At 39.9% G+C, this 25,922-nt stretch overlaps 1 protein-coding gene across 4 annotated transcripts; it reads right to left on the bottom strand.

Moving 5' to 3' along the window:
* Positions 1 to 25,922, bottom strand: SOCS6 (suppressor of cytokine signaling 6). 4 transcript variants are annotated; one of them, XM_081875105.1, is made up of 2 exons: positions 25,847 to 25,922; positions 1 to 7,935 (listed from the first exon to the last, which is right to left on the bottom strand). In XM_081875105.1, the coding sequence occupies exon 2, from the start codon at positions 7,818 to 7,820 to the stop codon at positions 6,213 to 6,215; it is 1,608 nt and encodes a 535-aa protein (XP_081731231.1). In that variant the 5' UTR covers positions 7,821 to 7,935; positions 25,847 to 25,922; the 3' UTR covers positions 1 to 6,212. The 4 variants fall into 4 exon arrangements, with proteins under 4 accessions (XP_081731231.1, XP_081731229.1, XP_081731232.1 ...); XM_081875103.1 differs by lacking the exon at positions 25,847 to 25,922 and adding an exon at positions 25,335 to 25,584; XM_081875106.1 differs by lacking the exon at positions 25,847 to 25,922 and adding an exon at positions 21,082 to 21,196.

Here is a 25,922-nt window from a genome sequence, read left to right as displayed (position 1 = left end):
TTTTAAGTATTAATTTCATGGCACTCCATCACCACTATAAAAATTATTTAACCCAATATGTAGTAGTACAAAATTCTATAAGAATTTCTGCCCCATCCCATTATTGGCATAAAGAGTTTGGACTATTCTCCAAATACATCAAACTCTACAGTATTTTGTCATTTTAAGGTCTATCCCATCTTTGTCAAAGAGCATGTCTTTCATATATATTTTTGTAGTATTCAAAGATACAATATTAGCAATTGCTGATGTGACCATATTTTAGCTTAAAATTTGAAAGTTATATAGCTGAAGACCCTTCCTTACTGGAATTCACAGTCAATATATTGCTGGTATTTTGGTTTCACTTAACAGTTCCAATATTTACACATTTAAGAAATGAATTTGTACGAAAAAACTGCATGTTCTGCAAAGTTCAGCAGTAAGAGTTCATATGGAGATAAGCACCTTGACATGAATATTAAAGATAACCTGGGGATTTTGAAAACAAAGACTTTCCTGGGTTTACAAGACTTGATCTCCTGGGACCAGAACATAATGGACAGAATTACAAAGTGGGGGGGGGGGAGTAAGTAAAGTTCTGGTTGAATTTCCTCCCTCTCCAAGAATCACTTGCCTCAAGTTAGAAAATATGCAATGTACTCAAACATAGTTAGGGGAAATACTTCAAGCTTCATATGAATTATCAGTTTTGCTAGGGTCTTCCTTCTCTACACCACTATAAAAAAAATGCTCTGACCCTCACAGATCTGACCTTTCCTTCTTCTCCCTGCCCCCCCCCCCCCCCGCACAATCTGGAAGAGTTTGGAAAAAGCTGCCCCAACTTCCTTCTTTTTGCTGCTCCTACTGAGGCTGTAGAATGGACTCAGAGCTGTGCTACCACCTTTCCTAATTCAAAAATACTATATTCACCACAGGAGAAAGCTGGGTTTGAGTAAACATCTTCTGCAGATGTAGGATGTTACTTTTAGAAGATCTAAACGTATGAAGCGTCTGACAAAAATTAGCTGGTCTTAACTGGTCATGTAACTGCACTTGAACAGTGGGTCTGTTACGAATGTTTGTTGCTTGCGTGTCTGCTTATTGAAGATGTAAAACAAAGTGTAAGGGGAAGGCCTTAAAGAAGAAGAAAATTCAGGGAGACTTTGTTGCTATGATTGCAAGCCAGATTTATAGTACTAGACTATCCTCACAAGTGAAGAAAGGAAAATACGTCTATTTCCCGTGGACTGATATGCCAGAATCACCATTACACTGTACTGTGCATGTAAGCTATCTCTCTCTACTCTTGAGTACACCAGGTTTGAAAATATCCAATATGCAGGTGTTGTTTCATAGCCTATTAAAGGCAGCAAAGAAACAAGGCAGGCACATCTCAGCAGCACTGTCAGGTGCTTTTGCTGTAACAACAGAAGAAATCTATTAAAGGCTTGTAATCCAGTCTTTAAAACAAAAAATCCCTTTATTATTGAAACCATAGTGCTGCAAGGGGGTAAACTAGTTTAAAGAAGTCTAGCCCATCCCTCTGAAGGAACAGCAGCACAGGTGCACAGCTGTCTGCTTCAGCTTTTGTGTGCTCGCAGCCCACTGGGAACATGCCAGAGGGGGGGGTTTCTAAGGGTCTCAGGCTTTCCAGACCACATCTGAGAAAGGCGGGAGCAGCAAGCGGTTGGATACACTGGCTACAGAGGCCCTCCGCTGGGACTGCAACCAACACGAATTATGCAGGTGCCAGACTGCCAGAGACACCACATACTGACTTGTTGGGGTTTTGGACTTTTGAATCCTATTGTCTATATGTGGAGGTCCGTCAAACTGGTTTGTTCCCTTTGTTTCTTACACCACATTCTACTCATTGTAAGCTCAGAAATCACCGCTGCAGTTCACATTTGCTTTCTCGAAACCTATCTGGTGGAAGGACACTAATACAATACAGCTATTGCCCTCAATGCAATCAGTAGTTTTGTTTTAAAGTGATGCACTCGCACCAGGGAAGGCCAGAGCCCTGCCTGCAGGAGTTCAATCCCTGGCATCTCCAGGGCTTGGAGGGACCCCTGCCTGAAACCCTCTAGAGTCCCTGCGAGTCAGTGTGGACAATACTGAGCTAGCTTCCTATGTTACGAACTTAATTTGCTTTCTCCATACAAATTAATTAGTTCTTTTGTCTTATTTTTATCATGAACAGTCTAATTTTACATCACTATTTTTCCTGCCAATCTACAATAGCCTTTTCTGCTTATAGTATTAGCATGTTTAAACTGCAGTTATTAACCAAGCTATGCTAGTGCAGAGGCAATAGTGTTTTTCATCATAACCAACCGTAAGTATTCCACCAACCCTTCCAGAAGTTGTTTATTATTTCTGCTGATGTTTCAACAGCAGAAAAACGTTGATATGCCATTTGTTTATAGAATAGTAAGAAAACTTTAGGAAATTACCTCACCAGGTTAAAAAAAATGCTGAGCAGCTTGACTGATTTAGTTCTCCCATAACTTTAGAGTACCCCTTTCCTTCAGTGTTATAAACTGTCAATCTAAGAATGCACTATGCGTTAAATGCAATTTAAACATGACTCAGATTAACAGCTTGCAGGAGTAATCTATTGGCATGAGCAATGTCACATGGGAGAAACTCAACAGCAACTGTGAACAGGGGCTTCTGCTTTCTTGCAGACTTATGTTTGTTGGAGGTTGTTATGAAGTCTTGCATAAGCTCTGTTATTACACTGAACATATGAGCAGGCCATTTAGGCAACCAGTTAAAATGCACAAAATGTGACTGAATATAACACATAGATCTTTGTGGCAATAAGATATGTCCATCCTATGTAGTACAAAGAACAGAGCAATAAAGGCAATTCAAAAAGTGTTTTCAATGGAATCATTCAGTTGAAATGTACTCATTCCTTTATGTAATACATGGGTGCAACTCACCTCAAGGAGCAATTGCCCCCCAAATGCCAAACTGAAGCTTGGAAATAAATAGAGCAGAAGCCACTCATTCTGTCTGTCTTATTGTCCTAAGCAGTTTTGGGCCAGAAGATCCTCCAGGGCAGATGGTGTTGGATTACACTTTAAATGTTTCCCCACCACCTAAACAAGCTTGGTCACTTGCTTCAGGACCATTCAGAGCAGAAACAAAACGCCAGCATCAGTGCTGCATTTATGTCTGCTCATCCACGCTCAGGTATTTGCTAGGTGGCTGTCAGCAGCAAGAGATAAAATAGCTGCTCCTACTGGGCAGTTTTTCCAGCTGGACCACTTGCTTAGCCCAGATGTGTTTGAGGGAAAGTGTATGCATTGGTGGTTGCTGCTCTAGCTGATGAGAGGTTGGCTTGCTAGGAGATGAAGGCCTAGCAACGGGAAGGACAAAGGCAGATCTAACAATTTAATACTTTTATGGAGTATATGACTATAGGTTGCCATTTATCGGGACACAATGTCTTCCCCAAGTCCACTAAACTGCACAGTGGAAGAAATCAGCTGCTCCTGTAGAACTGTGCTACAAGAGCAAAGAGGAAAGCGGTGAAAAGCTAATCGGTCAGCATTGCAAGAACCACCTCTGAAAACCTGTTTTTAATACAAATGAACTGAAGAGAGTATGAGAAGGAATGCAGAATGCAAGTTCATGCTGTCTCAGAACAGCAATATGACTGGAACATTAGAGATCTAAATATACAACTCATATGGAACTGTAATACCATCATAACTCGTAACATCATTATTTAGAGTTTAGATACCAGGATAATGTTTACTTTTGACCTTTGCCATAATACAGATTATCGTTCCAGGAAACGTTTTTACTCCAACCACACAGATTTTTATTTTATTTTTGCATTTGAAGGGGAAATACCCCGCACCCACCCCCCAAATGACAAGGGTATTAAGCTAACAAGTATGCTTCCTATTGTATAAAATGGATTACTTTCTTTCTCAGACTCAAAACACTGTACCATAGTATATATTATTGTGCCTTTTGTGTATAAAATTTGTAGTCTTGCTTTGGGGGTAAAAATCAGAAAACCAAATGAAGATTTTGCATAAATATCAGGATGGCAAAGCCAATAAGTGACACACATGAATACTTTGCTCAGGAATTTAAGAATACATCTCTCTAAATACTCCCCACACCTCAGAACCTATTTTAACTGGGCAAGAGAGACACTTCCACCTATCATTCCCACAGCAAAAGTCATGCTTTGCCTCTGATATTCTTTTTAAACACTATGATCTAAAAATATTTTTTTAAAAAATAGAAGTTTAGCATATCGATTCAGGCAACCCAGGATGTGGCACCATTGCAGTACCTTGCAGCAACACTGTACTTTAATATTATAAACTCATTCAGAGCACAAAAAGGCTAGGTAGAACAAGCAATAGAGAATTATCCAGAAATGAAGATTTTTCAAAACTTTATCACCCTTTAATATTTTTTTACTAAACAGAAACATATTCAAATTTTTGAGATGGGAAGATGAAAAAGAAAATTACTAATGGCCATATCTTTCAGAGGATAGGAGGAAAAACATAAAACTAAAACAAGACATATGAAAATGGCACAAAATAAATTTTGTAACCTACAAACTAGCCTCCAAAATACTACTTTTTTTCTCCAGAAATTTCAGAGCTCAGTTTCCTGCTTGCTAACATTTTTATTAACTAGATCTTTCCTTAATGCAAACAGGAATACTTCCTTTCCACCATATAATGCTCAGTAGAAGCAGTCCCATGAGTACAAATCTTAATGGCCCCAATCCAAAGTTAGGTAGTTACATTTAGGTCCAGCAGCAACTTCTCCTGCTGGTTTCTACAGAACCAACTTCTGGATTGGATCCATTGTGTAAACTATGTAAATCTATCTTCCTCTGGAAAACCTAGTGCAGGATTTTCCCATATCTCGCATATTAGATGGAACTGCTTTTCCTTGTTTTGAATAAGACTAAGCAGAAATGAGTCTGGTAATGCACTGGAATATTTCCTATAGGGATTACGCCATAATGTAATCAATTCAGTCTTAATTTCAAAACATGCAAGGTTTTTTAAAAATGAAACTTTGGGGATAATTTTAATTTATTCTCTTCCCATCTTACATATTGAAATGAATATAATGATGGAAAATGTATGCTAAGCAAATAAAAAAACATTTAAGGGCATTATCTAGCAAAGTTAAGTACTTGCTAATCCCATCAATTTCTATGGGAGAAATTTAAGCATGTGCATAACTCATCTATGAAATTAATTAAATTTGAATTGGCTTAACTTTGGCTAGATGATGTCTCAGTTTAGCAGGAAATATGGGGTAATGTTTAGATCTTCTGGTCAAATAATAACTTTTAAAATCCTACTGGCAAAAAACCCACTATGTTGAAATTATCCGAAAAAGGATAGATTTCAGTTATCCGACCATGTGCTACCATAGCTTAGTCAAAATCAGTTTTACAGGGATATCAAATAGTTTTTAAAAATGGCCTCTGATTTACATTAACTTTTGTCTAAATACTGAATACTAGCAATATTTTTTTTCCAAGTCTGTTTTGAAAGGCTGTTTTTAAAACTTAAAAAATGGTTAAGAATGAACAAAAAAAGCGCAAAACAATATATACAATCTTTGAAACTAGTTTAGGAGAAAGGAGGCTTTCAAAACATATGTTGCATAACTGTTGCGTCAAACATTCCCTCCAGCCCACAGTTAACTTTATGCTTTTAATTAGGATACTGGGAAATCTTTCTCAGCATACATCTAAATTCTGTATACTGGCACAATTTTTCCACTTTTTAAAAATTCAAAACAAAACAAAACCAGGCTGTTTGAAAAAGACAAAACATATCCCATCAAGTGTCAACTTTTACTTATGGTCGAAAACACATGAAATGTGCTTCAAATGCATAAAAATCACAGTGGATTAGCAGCAAAGGAGATGGGGAGTTTTAGGAAAACTTTTATCATTCACATTGTGATTATTTTGCACACTGAATGAAAGATAGCTATTCATTCTCCTAAAAAAAATATGCTGAGATCATTATTTTAAAACATAAAACCCAGACCACCCATTAAACAAATAAAAATGAATTACCCTTCTTTATGCACAAAATGAAATTATGGCAGCAAAAGACTGATAGCAATTAAAGTTTGTAAACGGTATTTCAATCTCTCTTCTTTATTTTATTTTGTTGTTGTTCCCAAAGTGCAAGATGCAAGGTTCCCATAAGCCTTCAGTAGTGCTTTTCTTGTAAATAATCCTTCATTTTGTTTGGCAAAGGCAGTTTCTGAATCAGATCTATTCTGGTATACTGGCGTATAACAAAGCGACACAGATACTGTAACGAGCGCACCTGCATAAAACGAGATACTGGATTGGTCAGTCTGACTGGGTAAGTTGTAGATCCAGGCAATCGAGACCTTGAATAGCAAAACGCTCCATTTTCAGAGTCCCTGATGGAGTGTTCAATGAGATCAACTATAGAAGTATGTCCCTCCACATCTGGTTGTTCATAAAAGCTAAATCTGCCATTTGAATGCTCAATTCTTGTATGAAGAGTTTTACCATGGGAACGGAAACTCAAACTTAAAAGATAGCGGTCATCAGAGCTATCTCGTACAAGAAACGAGCCATCAGGAACATTGGCCAATTTTCCTTCTGCTTCCCATCGTGTAATTGGGCCCCAGTACCACCCTTGCTTTGCAAGTTTTTTCAGTTCTTCTGTGAGGCTGGTCACAACCATAGGGCCACTGTTTTGTACAGAATCATAAACTCTTCCAACTCCAGGTGCAGAGTTAGGATCAAAATTCAAATGGCAACGCATACTTTCAGCCACATGGACATCTGTGGCGTTTAGGCCATTAAAGTTCCTTTGGATTTGATTATTCTGTATTGGAGGTAGCAACGGAGAGAGCGGAGGAACATCACTGTGATTGACTCTAGAGCTTTGCAACATGACTCCTGTGGTACCAATTAATAAACCACTCACTGCCTGGTCAACAAAGATATCTGGGGTAACTACTACATCTTGACTCACTGGACCCTCTTCTTCGTGAAATGCACTGCCACCCATTTGAGAAGAAACCGTCGAAACCTCCATGGGTGAGGAACTATCCAAACAGTAACTACGTGATCCTTCCAAAGGATACATTCCCTCATCTAAAGGCACAGTATACTGAATGTAGTCCTGAGGCATAAGTCCAATAACTACAGGCACATGTTCATCAATATGGAGATGCAAATCTCCATTCTGAGATTCTGTACTTTTCAATGCATTGTTTTGTTCCTGGAACACACTGTCGGACTGCAAGTCATGGAAATCTTTGCGAACACCATTCAGTGCAGGGCTTGGATTTGAGGAGTGGACCAAGGCCTTTACTTTCACTTCCATTTTTATACATGTTTCTTCTGAGTTTGTTGGACGAAGCGGCCACGGAGTTGGGCTATAATGGTGATTTCGGAGGGATGTAGATCTAAGAGGTCTCTGAGCTCTCACATCTTTGAAGGTTATTGGAGCAGAAGAAGAAGAGAAGGTGTCATCATCAGCAGAGCTAACAGATGGCGTGCTACCTTTGCCGCCTTTCTGCTTTTGTTTTGCTGAAAGCCGCCTTTTTAACGTACCCATTAAGCTTTCACTCTTCGATCTGTTTTTTCCACCTTTCTCATCTTCACTGTTGATGTCACAACTCGGCAAATCTTTACCATAGCAGCTACCAAACAAGGAGTCATCTTTTCCAAAATCATTTAACGATGGTTGTGCAACTACAACGAAGTCACTTTCATCTTTGCTCTTATTTAAATTAAAAGACTTACGAATGGTCTTGAGACTAATTTTCTTCATTATGAAAGTACAGCAAATCTGACTCTTCTGAAGTTCTGCCCCTAAAGCAGGTAATGCAGGAGCTTCTTCATTGATGTGCGTTATCCAGTCTCATTTAACTTCGAAGTCCCATTTCCTGTGGGGAAGAGGAGAAAGACACATTATTTTATGTATTTGGAAAGACACATTATTTACACTACAGCAATGGTAAACAGATCTATATAACCAAAGTATAAGCTTAAAGGAACATCAAGAAATATCAACATACTATCATATGCCATTTTTATTTGGAAACTATATTATATATTTTTATTGTATTCATCTTTGATTTGTTGGCTGATCAGTCTTTTGAGGCTTAAGGTTTGGATTAAAATTACAACAGACCCCTTCTGTTCACATTATCAAAGAAAGTGAGTATCTTTCATGACTCTCCTTTTCTGTAGAAGGTGCATACTCTGAGAATGTCCAGTTTTATAAACACTTCCCACAAGGGGTGAGTAAAGAAAGAAGAAAATGGAGATATCAGGTTTCCATGAACAGATCATGCAATATACAATGACACATTACCGATGCCTCCTCTAGGCATTGCAGGTTTACAGAGTAGGTAAAGAACGTTCTTTCCTCTGAGTCAACATTAGCTGTACACTTCTATATAATCAATGGCAGCACTGATATAAGGAAAGCCTGGCTTCTACTCCTGCCTTTTGTGACCCTTAATGAATTCACTAATTGCAATCTCTTACTTTCTCCTTAAGAACTCAACAGAAGTTATTCAACTGCAGAACAGGAAGAATATATCTCCCATCATGAGTTACTATTTTACTGGCCATTGGCCAGCCCACATTTAGTGCAATATGATTCACCTTGTGCTAGGAATCTCCTTCCTGCAAATGTTATGATTTGCTACCGGTGCCTCTGATATTGGTAACTGTTATGTGAATTCAGCATGAACTCAGCTCCCAAAGTCTAGAAAGAAACCCAAAATAATGTCTGTACGAGCTAAAAATGCACATTATGCACACCAGTTTCACCTTAGTCCAAGAAACACTTCTCCCATGATGTTTCTCGCAATCCCTCTCCTGCAGCAGCTTCTTATACAGCTTCTAAGGACAAGGGGTAGGGTAGCTGCAAACACCTAGTTTTTGAACGTAGTTCAATTTTCTTATTAACTTTTCCACTAAGAGTAAGTATTAATTTTTCAGAGTCATTATGAGAAGGATTATGCATGATGAATAGACAACAATCTAGGATTTCTTCTTATGTATTTTTGTCTGAAATATCTTAACTATACACTTAGGACAGCGTTTTTGCATGCAGCTTTAGTGTTCAGCTTCCAGATTTTCCAGCAAGACTAGAACTCTAAACAACAACATTTGATACCAGATTAACACATTTATTGCTTAGATACCCATTTGACAGTATCTAATAACACTATTCTGGAAAGTACACAATAATAGCTTCCCACTGAGCAAGTTTTTATTAGTGGAAAAACTGCACATCTGATATTCTAGAAAAGTAAAACCAATGCCCTTTATAAAAGAAAACTTTGTATCTAAACATTTCATTTTAATTTGTCGTTTCTAATAACCTTCAGTTTTTGTTGAACCTTTACAAAATCGCACCAACACTGTGGTTAATTTAGCCTTTGCATTAATAGTCCTTCAAACTAACATTTTATTCTTACATATTTTCAGTATAGCTTTTATTTTATTTTTTAGTTGTACTGATAAAGTAGCTTGTACTGTTTATTATACATATTTTCATGTTCTGCTTTAAAGCATTTGAAATTAGAAACATTAAATTCTAAATAAAATATCTGACACACAAACATTTCTTACTGCAACATACTATCAGTGAAACCCTAGGAAACTTTATTCAGAAGAAAGTAAAGGTCTGTTCAAGAGGGAATACTCACTAATAAGTGTGCTTTCAATTGCAGCCTAAGTAAATTTCCAGTACTTGTGGAGCAATCATAGAAGCTGAAAAAGTGTAACGGACTCCAAATTGTCGTGTCAAATCTTCTACATCTTACACTGTATTTGAGATTTAAATATTTATTTGGGGGGGGGAGAGAGATCTACTGCTGTTTTGGGATATTAGTCTTTATCTCCAGGCAGCCAATTTATTTAATGTAAAAGATTCAGAAAATATGACTAAATTGATTTCTACAGCACTTATAGTGTGATCTGCAAACTACTTCATATGGAATAATTACACAACACTTATCTTACTTCCTTAATAGCTCTAAAAGGATTCAAGAGCAAGTATTCTGGATTAGGACATTCTCACAATTAGTGTGCGGCAGAATAACCTTGTGTATGCTGCAAAGTACCAGATTGTCTGTGCAAAGATAAACGTCATTTAATCAATTACAGCTCTGACCTAAAGCTACTGATTTCACTGAGAAGACTCTCACTTATTTTAATTGGATTTGTCTCTGGCCTTGCAACAGTCAGCCACTGACTTTGTATTTAACCTTGAGAATGTTCAGGTCCCACTGACCTTCTACAGGTAAACAAATAAAAATATGCCTAGAAGATAACAGAGTTCAACTGAAAACAACTCTCTAATTATTAAGTAATACTGATCAACTGGAGTAATTCCCTACAGTGAAATTCATCATTGCTTCCTGTTTATCTTCTCTACAATAATTCTGAGGAAATTTGCAACAATTACAAATTTCAAGGAAGTTTTAGCAGCAGTCCTAAATTTTATGCTTTGTATCATTATCAGACTTCATTAAAAGCAAGTACACCCAGTTCAGATGTAATGCTACACCATGGTTCAATATTACAGCAGCAATGAGTCAGCCCTTTGTATTTGGCTCAGGCTTTTTAGAACTTTTTGTGTTATGCTTTATCTCTGTTTTAATATTGAAAATGCTGTATAATATACACGTAAGTTCTCATGTCTATGGTGGATCAGCCTCTTGAGGCAGATTAACAGTCATTAATGTGATTTGTCAGTGGTCTGTGAATTTAAATGTAATGTCAAAACACAATTGGTTGCTGAAGCAGAGACTTAACACTCCAGCTTTCCTATGGAGAACGGCAAAGCAGTAGCAAGGCTGGCACATCAGTAGAGCTAATCTGGGACTCCCATCATTGTAGCAGGTCATTGCAGATGTGTCACTGTTCATACTCAGAAACCTCATTTGTAGGTTATTAACAAATTTATTCTCCAAGCCAAGAACTACTGTCACAATCATTTTGCCTACATGTAAATAGGGCTGCCCAATAAATCACCATATCGTTGAATACCTGTATTGAAATAACATCGTGATAAAGTGTTTCAACAAGGCAATATGCTTCACCGGTATCTTTCCACTTAGGGCTCAGCTAATTATGCAGAGGAACACCCCTTACCCCCCATGGCTAGACGGTAAACAAAGAATGCAAGCAAAGAACTGGAAAGCAATTCTTTCTTTCCCCATCAATGAAAAAAAGAGGGGGAAGAGTTTATTTTATTTTATGGTGGTGTTTATGTTGTTGGTTCTCCCTAAACAGCTTTCCTCCCTATCAAAAAGGGTTTTTTATTGTATAAAGGAAACTATCTTTTCACTTGCTTGCCCTCCCTGTGATAAAAAGGGAGAGAATGGTAGAATGAGGGCTTTGAGGGGGGCCTTCGGTGTGGGTGGGGAATGGAGTGAAGATTTATGCTGAAATGGGAGGTTGGGTACTATGTGAGAATGCTGGGAAAAGTGTTTTTTAGTAAGCAGTGCAAGCAAATGCATGTCTACTCACAAGCAAGCCCTACTGAATCCAATGAGGCTTACTCCCAGGAAAGTAGTTTAGTTGAACTCAGTGGGGCTTATGCATGCATATATTACACTTACTGTATTTTTCTGTATATAAGACACCCCTATGTATTTGGGGGACACACACTCAGATTTAAGAAAATGGGGGAAGATGTATCCATGTATAAGATGCCCCCTAATTTTTGACATTATTTTTATGAAACAAACCTAGACTTATACATGGAAAAATATGGTAGATCTCTGAGTGGGGAAGCAGAAGGAAGTTTATTTAATGTTTTTTATTAAATCTACTACTTCCTTAAATTTTAAAGCTCTCCACTGCCACAGGGAGCTCCGTCAAGGCCCTCTGCTGCTGCAGGGAAGCACGGTGATGCTACAGGGAGGTACAGTAGGACCCTCTGCACCCCCTCCGCCATCATGGAATGGAAAGGGCAAGACTCTCTGTCACCTCTGTCACGAGGCCTGCCAAGGCCCACGACAACAGCAGATATATATACATGATATATCAAGATATTGTGATATTTAGCTGGTGATATATCATGATGTTGAAAACCAGTTATCGGCCAGCATATTCTCAGTTCCTCTTCCTTTTGCATGCAACCTCCTGTCCTGCAAATGGGGGGTGCACAGGGTGCAAGTCATTCAGGCCTTCTGCAGAAGTGGCATAACCACCATAGTGCTTTTTCCTACTCTTCCATTATCTGAGTTAAAATTTCTGTTCTAAAAGTAAAACAAAAAGATATCTGATGCCCTTTAAGGTTGGATACTCTTTAGCCATTTACTGGATTTCCCTGAACTCAAAGGAAAAATAAAGGTCTGATCTGGATTGCCCTAATGTGATTTACAAATAACATACAATTTACAGTGGTGCCCTGCAAGACGAATGCCTCGCAAGACGAAAAACTCGCTAGACGAAAGGGTTTTCCGTTTTTCGAGGTGCTTCACAAGACGAATTTCCCTATGGGCTTGCTTCGCAAGACGAAACCGCTAATAGCCGCTAAGCCACTAATAGCCGTGCTTCGCAAGACGAAAAAACCGCAAGACGAAGCAACTCGCGGAACGAATTAATTTCGTCTTGCGAGGCACCACTGTATATCCTAAATAGTTTTCTTTAATAGTAATTAAATCATGAGACGTTAAGAAGAAATCAGAAGTAACTGTAAAATATTGGGGGGGGGGGGAATCAGTGCTCTTCCATCTCTTTTCTTAAGATCTGAAAACTTTCCTTTCCGCCTTCAAACATCTCCATGCCTTATTTAACATACTGATACATTCAGACACATCAAACTTCAGAAACATGAAGGTTGAATTAGAAAATCTGCCTATCAACAAAAGTGCTGTCAGCACAGCTAATAACTCTTACAACCTTTTATAAAACCTGCTGCAATATTCACTTTTGCAAATTGGCACAAGTGTGACAGAAACACAACAAAGCCTCTCATGTATGAAACATTTTTGTATCATTAAAGAGTCAAACAGCTTGTATACAAAATGACAGCAGAATATATTTATTCTCGTGCTAGAGTGAAGGTTGTAGAAGCTCTTAAGGTATACAGCGCCTTCTTAAAAAGCCAAATGTAAGTCCAGTGTCTCAAAAATACAGGCTCCAAAGGCCCACCAGGTTCATGCTCTAAAGCTTTCCCACATTGCTTCCCTGCAGCCTCAGGTACGGTATATGTCCAAATTTGCATTTGACCTTGTCTGTAACATCTAATTCGGGTTATAGATTTGAAACGTATACAGAAGCAGTAAGGACACTTGTACCAGTAAAGCACCATGCTTTCTTCACCTAATATGGAAAAGTCCTACTTTAACTTAATAGTCTTTGACAGAGTGTCAGGTTTTAAAAGGTAAATGCCAAAACAGAGCAAATTCCAGCAAATGGTGGAAAGTCAAGTTTTACCAGCTTAACAAAACATAAGGGTAAAGGTAAATAGACAACTTGTTAAAAGGTACATCTCCATTTTTATATAGTATCCTCTTTTTTTAAAAAAAAGGATACTAAACATGAATTGTAACTTCCATGTTCTATCACCGCTGTACACTGTTGCCAGCTTTCCACATTCTGACATTACAAAATACCCAGTTGCTTTTAAAACTTTTCTCATTTTTTGATACCAACACATTTTCTACTTTTAAAAACTATTTTGAGCCATTTTCAACAGATATGATACTACTGAGTATTCTGTAGGTTCACACATTGGGAACAAATATATGGAAATCTTCCATGATTTCAGATCAGAAAAAGTGATATGCACCAGTGCTACAAAATTTCCTACCTGGCATCAAAGCCTGTTATTTGTGTTTTAACTATAGGCTTCTAGCCCACTTTCAAACTGCTAGTGGGACAGTATCAGATGAGGTGGTCTGTTGTGCATGTCGTATGTAAACAATGACACATCTGTTTTGCAATCATTAAATGGTTCTCATAAGGTATGCAATTTACTTTTTGAGAAATTATTTTTGAGGGCACACTGGTGTTTAGAGAACACAATTTCAATGGCATCAATATAAAATGAACAAAGGATAAGAAACTCAGGTGCAATAATCTAGAACCGGTAATACATTTTAGCAAGTTGTAGCAAATTCTGCAAACGTTTGGCAGGTGTATCTGGCTTACATATAATGGGGAAAATGTAAGCATTATATTATTCCCTGTTCAGGAAGCTTTTAAAGGCACAGAATACAGTGGTACCTCGGGTTACATACGCTTCAGGTTACAGACTCCACTAACCCAGAAATAGTACCTCAGGTTAAGAACTTTGCTTCAGGATGAGAACAGAAATTGTGCTCCAGCAGCGCAGCAGCAGCGGGAGGCCCCATTAGCTAAAGTGGTGCTTCAGGTTAAGAACAGTTTCAGGTTAAGAACCTCCAGAACGAATTAAGTACTTAACCTGAGGTACCACTGTACTTTTGATGAATAAAAAAAGAAGTTGGTCCATCTATGTTAAATAGCTACAATGTGTTCACATTGTTACCACTACAGCAGTTTCCTTCCAAGGTCTGCAAAGTAGAATCTGAAGAACAGTACAGAAGATTCCTATCCTTACAACATTACAACATCAAGATAACCCAACTGTTATAAGTGATGCTTATGTAATAATTAGTGCTTAGCAACAGGTAAACTAAGTCATAACACTGGTATTATCAATCATATTACAACTACAATATATGCGAAGTGAATACATTTAAAATCAAAATGATGTACCATAACATCAAAATTGCTCTTATACTGCCACTAATCTGCAAATACTTCTGAACTGTTTATAAAAACGGGCTTATAAATATTACTTTTCCATTCAATTATATCAAATAATGTTCCTGATCTGACATGCTTCGGATGTGGAAATTAAAAATCCTGTGTCAGATACATATGCAGCAAGGAAACAGGCTCCACTGACACCTTCAAACAATAGTGAATATATTTCTGTGTATATTTGCATCAATTTCCATATAGTATATATCTATAAAAAATGAATTATTGCTTCTGTTGATATAACTTAATATTACTAATACAATCATAAAAATGTAGAACTGGAAGGGACCACAAGTCACCCAGTCCAACCCCTTCCAATGCAGGCAACTTTCAGTACCAGGAAACTCCCTGGAGAGGGCATGCCACAACTGCGGGGCTACCAGAGAGAAGGCCCATTCTCTTATTGCCAAACTCCAAACAGCTCTCAGAGGAAGCTCAGAGAAAAGGACTTGGATGTTGATCTTAGGGATGTTGATCATAGGGAAAGTACTCATTTTCAGTTATTCAGGACGAAGTCCTACAGAACTCAGTGGAATAAACATGCTTATAATCCTACATTAAATCTGTCTGCTTTATAAATAATTGCATATTTGGGACCAAGTTACCTAAGAGAATGCATCAACCCATATATCCCTGGCTGGAAACTGTGCTCCTCAAATGGGGCACGACTGAGATTTTCACATGCCCCAGACATGAGCTTAGTTTGTATTAGAAACAGGAATTTAATGCTACAGCTGCAGCCGTCTGGGAACAATTACCATCTAAAATTAAACGGGCATCCAGCACTGTGATCCTTAGGTGCCTACTGAATGTTTTTAAGAAGGCTTTCCCTATGGCATGACCCAGCCATTTATGAAATATTAACTGTGTATCTGTAGGAATGCTTTTATTATAGTCAGAGTTTGTCAATATGGTTTTAATAATTTATATTTGTGTAATTATTTTATATTATTTTTATCTTGCTGTACATAGCTTTGAAGCAGTTTATAAATTTGTAAAATAAATAAATATGAAAATAGCACATTTATGCTCAGGCTATCAAGGGCTGAACCCAAAGTCCTACAAAATAGTTAACATAAAGAAGTGCATGTTAGCAACTGCCTGGTCCATTGCTCCAACTCTAAATAGTAACTCTTAAGCAAGTTTTGAATCATACCAAATACAGATATTTGCAAAGCAAATTTCTCCAGAGTAAAGAGCATGCTACTCTTAAGCTCCCTGAGCACGGAAGGAGCTGACAGTGTGTGAGATCTATATAAATAAAATCTTGCAACTTTTTGTCTTTTTTAAAAAAGGGGGAGAACAATGCAAGAGATGAGAACACAATGTCAGCACAATTGCATGAATAATTAATCACCCTCCAAATGAGAACAGACAAAGGTTTCAATGTCACATTTTTATATTTTGCTGTCTTCAGCTAGCAGATATTTAAAAAAGAAATTCCCTTTTGATTTTGTAATGTCTGAGAAAAGTTTTGCTACTATAAATGCTTGCAAGGATCTGTAAGAGTGACATTGCAGCTGAGATAGATGGCAGATTTGGCCAAAAGATTTCATTCTACAGCCAACTAACACAAGCCAAAAATTCCCTGTGACTCTGCATGCACAATCAATTTCATTGGGATGCTGTATAATTGGATCCTATACCAAATCAATTTGCAGCATCAAACTTTGTCTCTTCAACCATCTGAATCAGACGTATTTACTATAAAGCCCCTGTTCTGAATATTTAATACCTGTATAACCTTAAGGCTGTCTGTATGTGGGGCTGTGATGGATGCAGGGGGGGGAAACACCTTCTGATAGAGATGAGTCACTGGGAATACACTACACTAATGCTCCCAATTGTGAGGTCATTTCTTATAGTTTTCTGACCTTCATTTACCTATAGCTATAATTCTAAGCACTTGATAAGGAGTAAGCCCCACTGAACACATTTCATAGCTATCTACTCTACAATATACAATAAGCTTGACTAGAACAAAATAATGAAGTATATTAATGGATAAATAACATGTGTAAAGAAATCTCATGTAGATATAAAGGTTTTAGTTCTAAAAAGGGAGGCTATTTCATAAGTACTTTCTCAATAAATTGAGAAATTGACCAGCCTTGACCAGCCTGGTGCCCTACCAATGTTTTGGACTACAATTCCTCTGTCCTAGCTAGAACAGCCGTATGGTAATGAAACTGATGGGAGTGGAGGGAATCAGGTTGGGGAAGATTGCTACTGACATGTTCCTAACTGAACTTGTGGCTGTTAAATGGTGGGATCATGTGGTCTGTTCAATACGGACAATGAAGTCTACTACCAAATGTCAGACTTTACTCCTCTAGCTAACGCAATGATGAACACAAAAGGGGAGGCAAATGTGTGCAAAGAAACAAGTGCACCGCATGTAGTAAATGTGCTCTAATAAATACACAGCTTTGTCCTACATATGTTGATCTGGAGATGTTTCACTGAGAAGGGGAAGAAATGGAGGCAGTGAGAGATTTTACTTTCTTGGGCTCCATGATCACTGCAGATAGTGACTGCAGTCACGAAATTAAAAGATACCTGCTTCTTGGGAGAAAAGCAATGACAAACCTAGATAGCATCTTAAAAAGCAGAGTCATCACCTTGCCAACAAAGGTCCATATAGTTAAAGCTATGGTTTTCCCAGTAGTGATATATGGAAATGAGAGCTGGACCATAAAGAAGGCTGGTCGCTAAAGAATTGATGCTTTTGAATTATGGTATTGGAGGAGACCCTTGAGAGTCCCATGGACTGCAAGAAGATCAAACCTCTCCATTCTGAAGGAAATCAGCCCTGAGTGCTCACTGGAAGGACAGATCGTGAAGCTGAGGCTCCAATACTTTGGCCACCTCATGAGAAGAGAAGACTCCCTGGAAAAGACCCGGATGCTGGGAAAGATTGAGGGCACAAGGAGAAGGGGAGGACAGAGGACGAGATGGTTGGACAGTGTTCTCGAAGCTACCAGCATGAGTCTGACCAAACTGTGGGAGGCAGTGGAAGACAGGAGTGCCTGGCGTGCTCTGGTCCATGGGGTCACGAAGAGTCGGACACGACTAAACAACAACAACAAAATGTGCCTATTTGCATTTGTAGGTAGCTGAAAGCATGAGTGGGAATGTTGAAGGAAGTCTTTTGATAAACGGAGTGCCTGGGACCTGGGGGCTGAATTCTGAAGTTGATTCAAATTAATCAACTATTTGGGGAGGCAAATTAGTTTTATTTAAAACATCTCAGTGTTAGAAACTCTGATATATAAACTAGGCGCCAAATGGCTCATTAAACCTGAGTTACAATTGCCAAAATGGAATGCCTAGTTGCCATTTTTGGGCCAGATGACTCGAAAGTCATATTTTGCAGTATGACTTTTTAGTTCCTGAAATTAATTCTGATTGTACAGATACAGATAGAATTCTACAAGATGTGTGAAAACAGTCAAGATCCAAGGATCCCCAGGCATGCACCTCCAGATGGTGGCGATGTCATCTTGGTGCCCAGGCATCTTTACAGGTAGCAGATAGCCAGGTGCAACAAGAACCTGGTGAGTTTCAAATGCTGTAGCTTTAAAAATTATCATCAGCGAGATGATATGCCCAGCATGACAGGAAGCTAGCTACAGCTGTTTCAGGAAGGGAGTTAGGAACACCCTCTTTGCAGCCTTTATTGATGACCAAGCTACTGCATTCTGAACTAGTTGTTTCTGAGCACTCATCAAAGAAAGTCCTATGGAGAGTGCATTACAGTAATTCAGATGTGATGCAATTATGGAATGGGTCACCATGGCCAGATCTGAATTCCACAGCAACAGACATTGATGCATCATCTCAGCTGGGCAAAGGCACTTCTGGCCACAGATGAGAACTTAGCATCCAGGGTGTCCATAAGAACTCCCAAGCTATGACCTGAGTTTTCAATAGGTGTGCCAACCACAGTTGAATCCCAATTCCTGGATCAATATGACTGACCATAAGCATCTCTGCCTGGATTAAGATTCAATACATTTGCCCTTATTCAATCCATTGCTGCCTCCAGATAACAATTCAGGACCTAAACAGCTTCCTTAAAATGAGAGGGAAAGGAGAACACAGTTGGTTGTGCCATCCACATATTGGATGACACCAAACTTCTGCTTATCTGTCCCAGATATTAAATAGCATGGGAACAAGCTAAAACTCGAAAGGGCACCATAGGCTGTGGCATCAAATAGATCTCCCACTAGCTTCTAAAACTGGTGCTCCAGGAAGGACTGGAACCACCGTAACACCATGCCACCAAGACCCATCCCAGATATCCAGTTCAGAATACTATGCTTGATGGCATGCCAAAATGTCCAACGGAACTAACAAAATGCATTTATCCTGTACAGTTCCCAGTATAAATCACCAAGGAGACCAAAGCTGTCTTGGTCCCAAAACTGGGCCTAACACTGGATTGAGATGAGTCTAAGAAAACCTAGAGCTGCGGACTCAGGCACTTTGCCAAAATGGAATATTTAAAAAACTTACTATAAATTTTCCAGAACACTGGGATTAAGCAAAATGTTTTTTCTCCCAGTAAATGTAAACACATTTGCATTTTATGAGGCAAAAAAATAAAAATTCAGTGATTTCTGCAGCAATAATGCCTATGTATTATTTTTTGAATTCTCTAACCCATTAGAGCAACAGAAATGTAAAAGCACAAATTTAGAGAGGAATAGTTCCTGCTATTTCTTGATTCTTACAGCTTCTACTGATTGGAGAATCAAAACAACAAGAGTATAGCATACTTTGATTTTTCTCCCACAAAGCTGAGGCAGGCCAGTTCACACATGTATGTTAATTACCAGATAATTCAGCATCTGGTGACTAATGTGCCATCATATATCAAGCACCAGAGATAAAACTTTCATGTCACCTCAGAATTTGGTAGAGACACCAGTGCAAGTAGATAAATAGGTACCGCTGCGGCGGGAAGGTAAACGATGTTTCCGTGTGCTCTGGCTTCCGTCACAGTGTTCTGTTGCACCAGAAGTGGTTTAGTCATGCTGGCCACATGACCTGGAAAGCTGTCTGTGGATAAACACTGGCTCCCTCGGCCTGAAAGCCAGATGAGTGCTGCAACCCCATAGTCGCCTTTGACTGGACTTAACTGTCCAGGGGTCCTTTACCTTTTACCTTTACCTATTAAGTAATTATACAATGAAGACTCAAGTGATATACATACATGTACGAACTGGCCCTCTGTCACAGGACTTGTTAGCTTCATTTTACCAGGGTAGCTATGATTTTGATAGAAACCTCCCCTCATAGTGCACCTCAGCTGCTGCTTATGGCAAAGGATTCTTTGATGACCTCTCATTAAAAGTAATAGAAGCTCTACCAAAGCCACTTTTACTGTTCACTAGAGAAAGAGGAATTAAAGAATTTTTGCTTATGTCACAGTTTATGCAGGAGCAAATCAGCAGGTGTATCTACTGTTGGTGGGCTGGCTCTCCTATGCTTGCTCAGTTCAAAAGTATGGCCACTGTGTAATGTATTTGCTGAACAGGGCTCTATAGGCTTAAAGTAGCCTGTATCGGTTATCATACAACTTTTTATCCATGAAATGTTTTAACTAGGATGTTCCTCTTAATACTTGAAAGAAATAAAACATGCCCAACATCATAACATTTACCTGTTGGAAGATCAGAGGCATACATTTTGTCAATGACATTGCTGCCTTATTTAAACACGGTTAATGAATATTCCATTGCAAGATCTCAATGAGACTTCTTCTGATAGCATCATTATGCTTTGTTAAAAAGAGGCACACATATCTTGTCACCTGAAGTCACTTACATTAAAGAAAAATGTGGTTAGCGTCATGTATCTTTACAACTTGATGCAATTACACATGTTATGCATTATGTACTTCAATTGAAGTGTGTAGAGAACAAACCAAATCCATCTACGAACGCTTCCTCCAGACACAGAATTTTCCTGAAGTGCCATCAAAAGCCATACAATGCTGGTTATTTAATTTCTGTGTTCTGACAATAGTTTTGCTTACACAACATTACTTCTTTAGAGTGCAATTAAGTAGCATACATCCTCAGATTTAAGTCCCACTGTATTCAATGTACATTACTCACAGGTTAGTGTGCACATAACTGTTCTGTTATGCCACACTTTTACAGATTACAACCTGTGCTCACGTAACTGATAAGTCTGACTAAAGTCAGTAAGACATACATATGATCAGACTCAAAAAATTTAATACTATACAGTCGTACCTCTACTTACGTATCCTTCCGAATACGTAAACTTCAGGTTGTGAATGCGGCAAACCTGGAAGTGTATACTTCTGGGTTTCGCAGCGTGTGCATACACAGAAGCACTGTGCTGTGCATGTGCACAGAAGCGACACCTCCGGATACGGAGTTTTCAGGTTACGGATGGACCTCTGGAATGAATTAAGTTCGCATCCAGAGGGTCCACTGTACAGTGAATCCTGAATTTTCTGGTTTCCTGAATGGAAATGGGGAAGATAGAATTCCCAAGTCCAAATTTACCAATAAGCAGTCTCATATTTAACTGAAAGAATATAATCAAAGCATTTGTTGTTGTTTAGTCGTGTCCAACTCTTCGTGACCCCATGGACCAGAGCACACCAGGCACTCCTGTCTTCCACTGCCTCCCACAGTTTGGTCAAACTCATGCTGGTAGCTTTGAGAACACAATCAAAGCATATTAACTCAATAAACTTGAGAAATACCTAATTTAACTTTACAAAAGCAGGATTTCCTAACCACAAGGAGATCAGATGCCACCTAAAGCTGGGACTTTATTATCTGAAGGTGCATGATGGATAAAAATAACCCATTTGGATTCTATGTACTTTTATTATCTAGCACACCTAAAATTAATATCTCCCTCTGTTTATATAAAAATTACCTCATTTCTCCTTATTCATCAACCCCATAACCAAAAGAACCTGTATGTTTCACCAAAGAATGGAAGCAGAACTGAATTACAGCTGGTTGTTATATTTGCAGAGAATGGTGTCTTGGTCGTTATGCATGCATTTTCTTCTCAGGCGACCACAGTGCAACATGAAACCTGAATGCAAATCATTTGAATGTCTGCTAGTTCCTCTCATGCTCCGCCTTAAAACTTGCCAGATGTAGACATGGATAGCTTAACTAACACCATCAGCCCCTCCTGTCCCCTTCACCCCTTGCAGTTTTAACATCTAGCTTGATGAATAGTTCTCCAGAAATCAAAAGCTTGCACACAAATTTATGGCATTTTGGTGAGCTTCAAAAACTATTGCCCTAATATGGACTTTGTAATCAATATATATGCAATCATATCCTTCCAATTATCTTCAGCTACAAAAGCATAAAACTTTAGCTCTTCCAAAAAAAGGTATTTGGTATATCTGAGTATACCTTACTCTTTTGAAGTTTGATTAGGTTTGCCAATATGTTGGGTGCTTTCTATCTCTATATTTGCAATTGGAAGAAGTCAACAAGTGTCCTATGCTACTGAACTGCAAGATTCAACAGGAAAAATTTAGGGAAGAAAATTATGAAGGTTGATTATATAAAGAAAAAGCAATTCATATGGCAGACTAGACCATGACAGAGCATGAGAAATTACATATAGGATAACATTCCATTTTTACTACATGCAGTAACTCTGAGGGAGGAAGGGAATGCAATGTTTGTACAGTGGTACCTCAGGTTAAGTACTTAATTCGTTCCGGGGGTCCGTACTTAACCTGAAACTCTTCTTAACCTGAAGCACCACTTTAGCTAATGGGGCCTCCTGCCGCTGCCGTGCAGCCAGAGCACAATTTCTGTTCTCATCCTGAAGCAAAGTTCTTAACCCAAGGTACTATTTCTGGGTTAGCAGAGTCTGTAACCTGAAGCGCATGTAACCTGAAGCGTATGTAACCCGAGGTACCACTGTAAATATAAGTAGTGGAATAAAGGTTCTCTTTAAATCAGTAGAGCTGTATATAGAGAAGCTCAAAAATGTTTAATATAATTGCAACTTTATGCAATAATCATACACTAGATACACCTTTTTTTTGCAAAATAACAAAACTGCTATATTTAATCACCAGAAAAAATGTAATTTCTCTCAGATTTACTCATTCATTACTTCCTGGAGTGTCCTATAGACTGTGCGCTTGTGCAAACATCATTGGCAACCATGCTACCACTGGTTGCAAGTGACAAATTCCCTTGGTTTGTTTTGAGGTTTGCTTGTTTCTTTTGTATAAAGAGACTGAGCCCTCAACACTGTACCACAGCAGCAGAAGCATTTAACATAGCATTTTAAATAAGTGGGGTAGGGAAATCTCGTGAACACTCACGTACGTGATACCTTCCCCATGTGTGAAATTGCTCCACCATTTATTGAGCCTTTATTTGTGTGATTAATGTTCAGTTTTAGGCTGTACAGCTCTTCGCTCCAGTGCTATATTACATATGCACCTCAATTTAAACAGCACAAGGAAGGCAAACAGACAGGTCATCTTGCAACAAAGGCTTCCTCCCCATCTGCTGTTCTCACTGTAGAAACAGGATAGAATGCTGCTTTATTAGCATTGGTCTGGGCTTATGCTGCTACAGCACCAATAACAAAATCAGATTTTATGTACGAAGAGTTCTTTGTAGGCTGCTTCTCTGCTAAAGGGATCAAAGCTCAGAATAATCAGAGTCTGTGTCAGGAGATCCATATCCCAAAACTCCTTCAAAGCACATAGTAAAAGCACAGAATCTTAAACAGATTTACTCCACCCTACTGATAAATTAGGCCATTGTGCTGAGAAAGGAGAGGTAGGGTGAAGAAGAAAACTATCACTGACCTTTGTTTAAATTGTAGACCAACTAAGGACTATTCGGTAATACAGAACTGTCCTCTTTTATTTTCTTTTTTACAATTTTTTTTATTTATTTTATTTATTAGATTTATATGCCACCTTTCATCCCAAGATCTCACGGTGGTTACTTTACACAAGATCTCAATTCAATAAGATCACATTTTCAAATAAAAGTCATTATTTTATTTTATTGAAATTCAAGTTGGATTCATATTTTACTTGTGTCAACATGGTGAGATTATAGTAATAATTTTTCAGAATACAGAGATTAATCTTGATTGGCTAGTACTCTATCTGGAATCAAAGGTACCAATCCTAAACACCTGACTTGGAAGCAAGTGTCCTTGACTTCAGCTGAATTTGTCCCATTTTGATTAATGGTCCGTTTCTCCTTTATCAGAACTTTGTCATTCTGTGCACCTTGATGCATGATATATATTACTACAACTGACAGGAAAGCAAACCATATGATAAAATAAGTTTAGCAAAAGTTGAAATACAAAGTACGTCGCCGTTGTTTTCAAAAATGCTTAAATAATAATAATATTTTTACTACTGCCCAAACAGCTCTGTGAAACTGGAAAGCTTGCATACTCCTATACAAACTGAAGTTCGCAACTGCTTTTAATCTTTTACACTTTGGGACCCTTATGACAGCTACTGTCTATTACTCAAAAAGCCAGAGACACTTTTCAAGATGGAGGTGGAGGATGCAGTGATGTGCTCTTTTAATGAGTGGCTACACAAGAGAGAGAGAAAATCATTGCACTCAGCTTGGTTGCGAAACTCAGAGGCCTACCTCAAAACAGAAACAATTCTCTGCAAACTTCACTGTTTCTGACGACAGAAAGAAGAAAAAGGGTATGGGTCTCACAGGTTATAAAAAGGAGAGCTCTTAGGGTCTTCCCACTGTCAATCTCGGTCTCCCCCCCCCCCGCCCCTTTTTCCCAGCTTGTTGTTACTCTCTGCAGCTGAAAGGAAAGTCAAAAAACTACACGGGAGAAAGCCCAAAAACGTCTGAAGCTGGGCAGTGTGCGTGGAGGGGGAGGAATTTAGGATCCTGGTTTGCAAAGACTAAACAAACAAACAAAACACCGCTTAGGGGCGTAACGCTGTTTAAAAAAAAGTTTACGACCAGGGTCTCTTAGCTGAAGTACAGAAAGGCAAGTGATCCAGGTACAGAGCTGCTCGTTGTTTAGGATCGGGGAATGGCACAGGATGCCCACGCTCCTTGCGGCCCTGGAGCAAACGCCGCCCCGTTCTTCGGGCATTTCCTAGGAGGTTTCCATATGACAACACCCGGCCGAGGCGGGGGTGGGAGCGCGGGGAGGAGGAGGGTGCCCTGCGCGAGGCTCCCACGCTGCTGCCTCCCCACCTCCCGGCCCCACTGCAGGCCGCGGCGCACCCTCTCTCCCCGTCCCCCTCTCTCTCCAGGCCCCGGCCGCGCCAGCCCGAGCGCCAGCCGGAACAAAAGGCGAGCGCGGGGCTGGGCAGGGCAGGGCGAGCCGGCGGGGCCGCGCCAGGCCACTGCTCCGCGGAGGCCGCAGCTCCCCTCGCAACTCCGGGCCTGGCTGCCCAATCTCCACCGAGGCCTCGAGTCCCCTTGCGAAGCATACACGGGAGAAGGGGGGGGGGCAGGCCATGTTTACTCACCGGGAGAGGCTGGTGCTGGTAGTGCTGCTGCTGCTGCCGATAGCGGCGGCGGCGGCGGCGGCGGCGGCCGTGCTGCGCGGAGTGCAGGCCGGCCGGGCTCGAGCGCCGGCTCCGCCTCCGCCAGGCTCCCTTCTCGTCGGTCGCCTCCGCCGCCGCTTCCTCCTCCTCCTCCTCCGGGCGTTGCAGTTTCCTCCGCCTCCTCTCCTCCTTCCTCCTCCTTCACCCCCCGTCTTCGCAGGGGCGCGAGGGGGGCAGCGAGGCCGCCGCCAGCCCACATGCACGGAAGCTCCGCGCGCGCGCGCAGTAGCAGCCCGCCCCGCTGAGGAGGGGTGCAGAGCCCAAGCCGGCGCTCTCCCGCTCGGCCGCCTATTCGCTGTCCACGGACGCCCCCTCCCCGGGCATAACTCGCCTTCCCTTCTTGCTCCCCGCGGACATTCGCCCCCCCCCTTTTGTTTGTTCTCTCCCGGCGCCAGGCTCACTTCACGCAGCAGTTTGCTCCTCACTTTACTTACCCGGCTCTTCACCTGGGGCACAAAGGGCTTTTCCTCCGACTCGCCCTGCCTTTTCTCCCGTCTGGGTAGCAGCTCG

The sequence above is a fragment of the Podarcis erhardii genome, assembly GCF_964252035.2.
Source record: "Podarcis erhardii genome assembly, chromosome: 8".
Classification (NCBI taxonomy): domain Eukaryota; kingdom Metazoa; phylum Chordata; class Lepidosauria; order Squamata; family Lacertidae; genus Podarcis; species Podarcis erhardii.
The sequence above is the reverse complement of the archived record's forward strand: the minus strand, read 5'-3'. Positions and strand labels throughout refer to the sequence as shown.

Excerpts from the sequence above, each read along its gene's own strand:
- SOCS6 (XM_081875105.1), bottom strand. The coding sequence starts at position 7,820 with ATGAAGAAAATTAGTCTCAAGACCATTCGTAAGTCTTTTAATTTAAAT.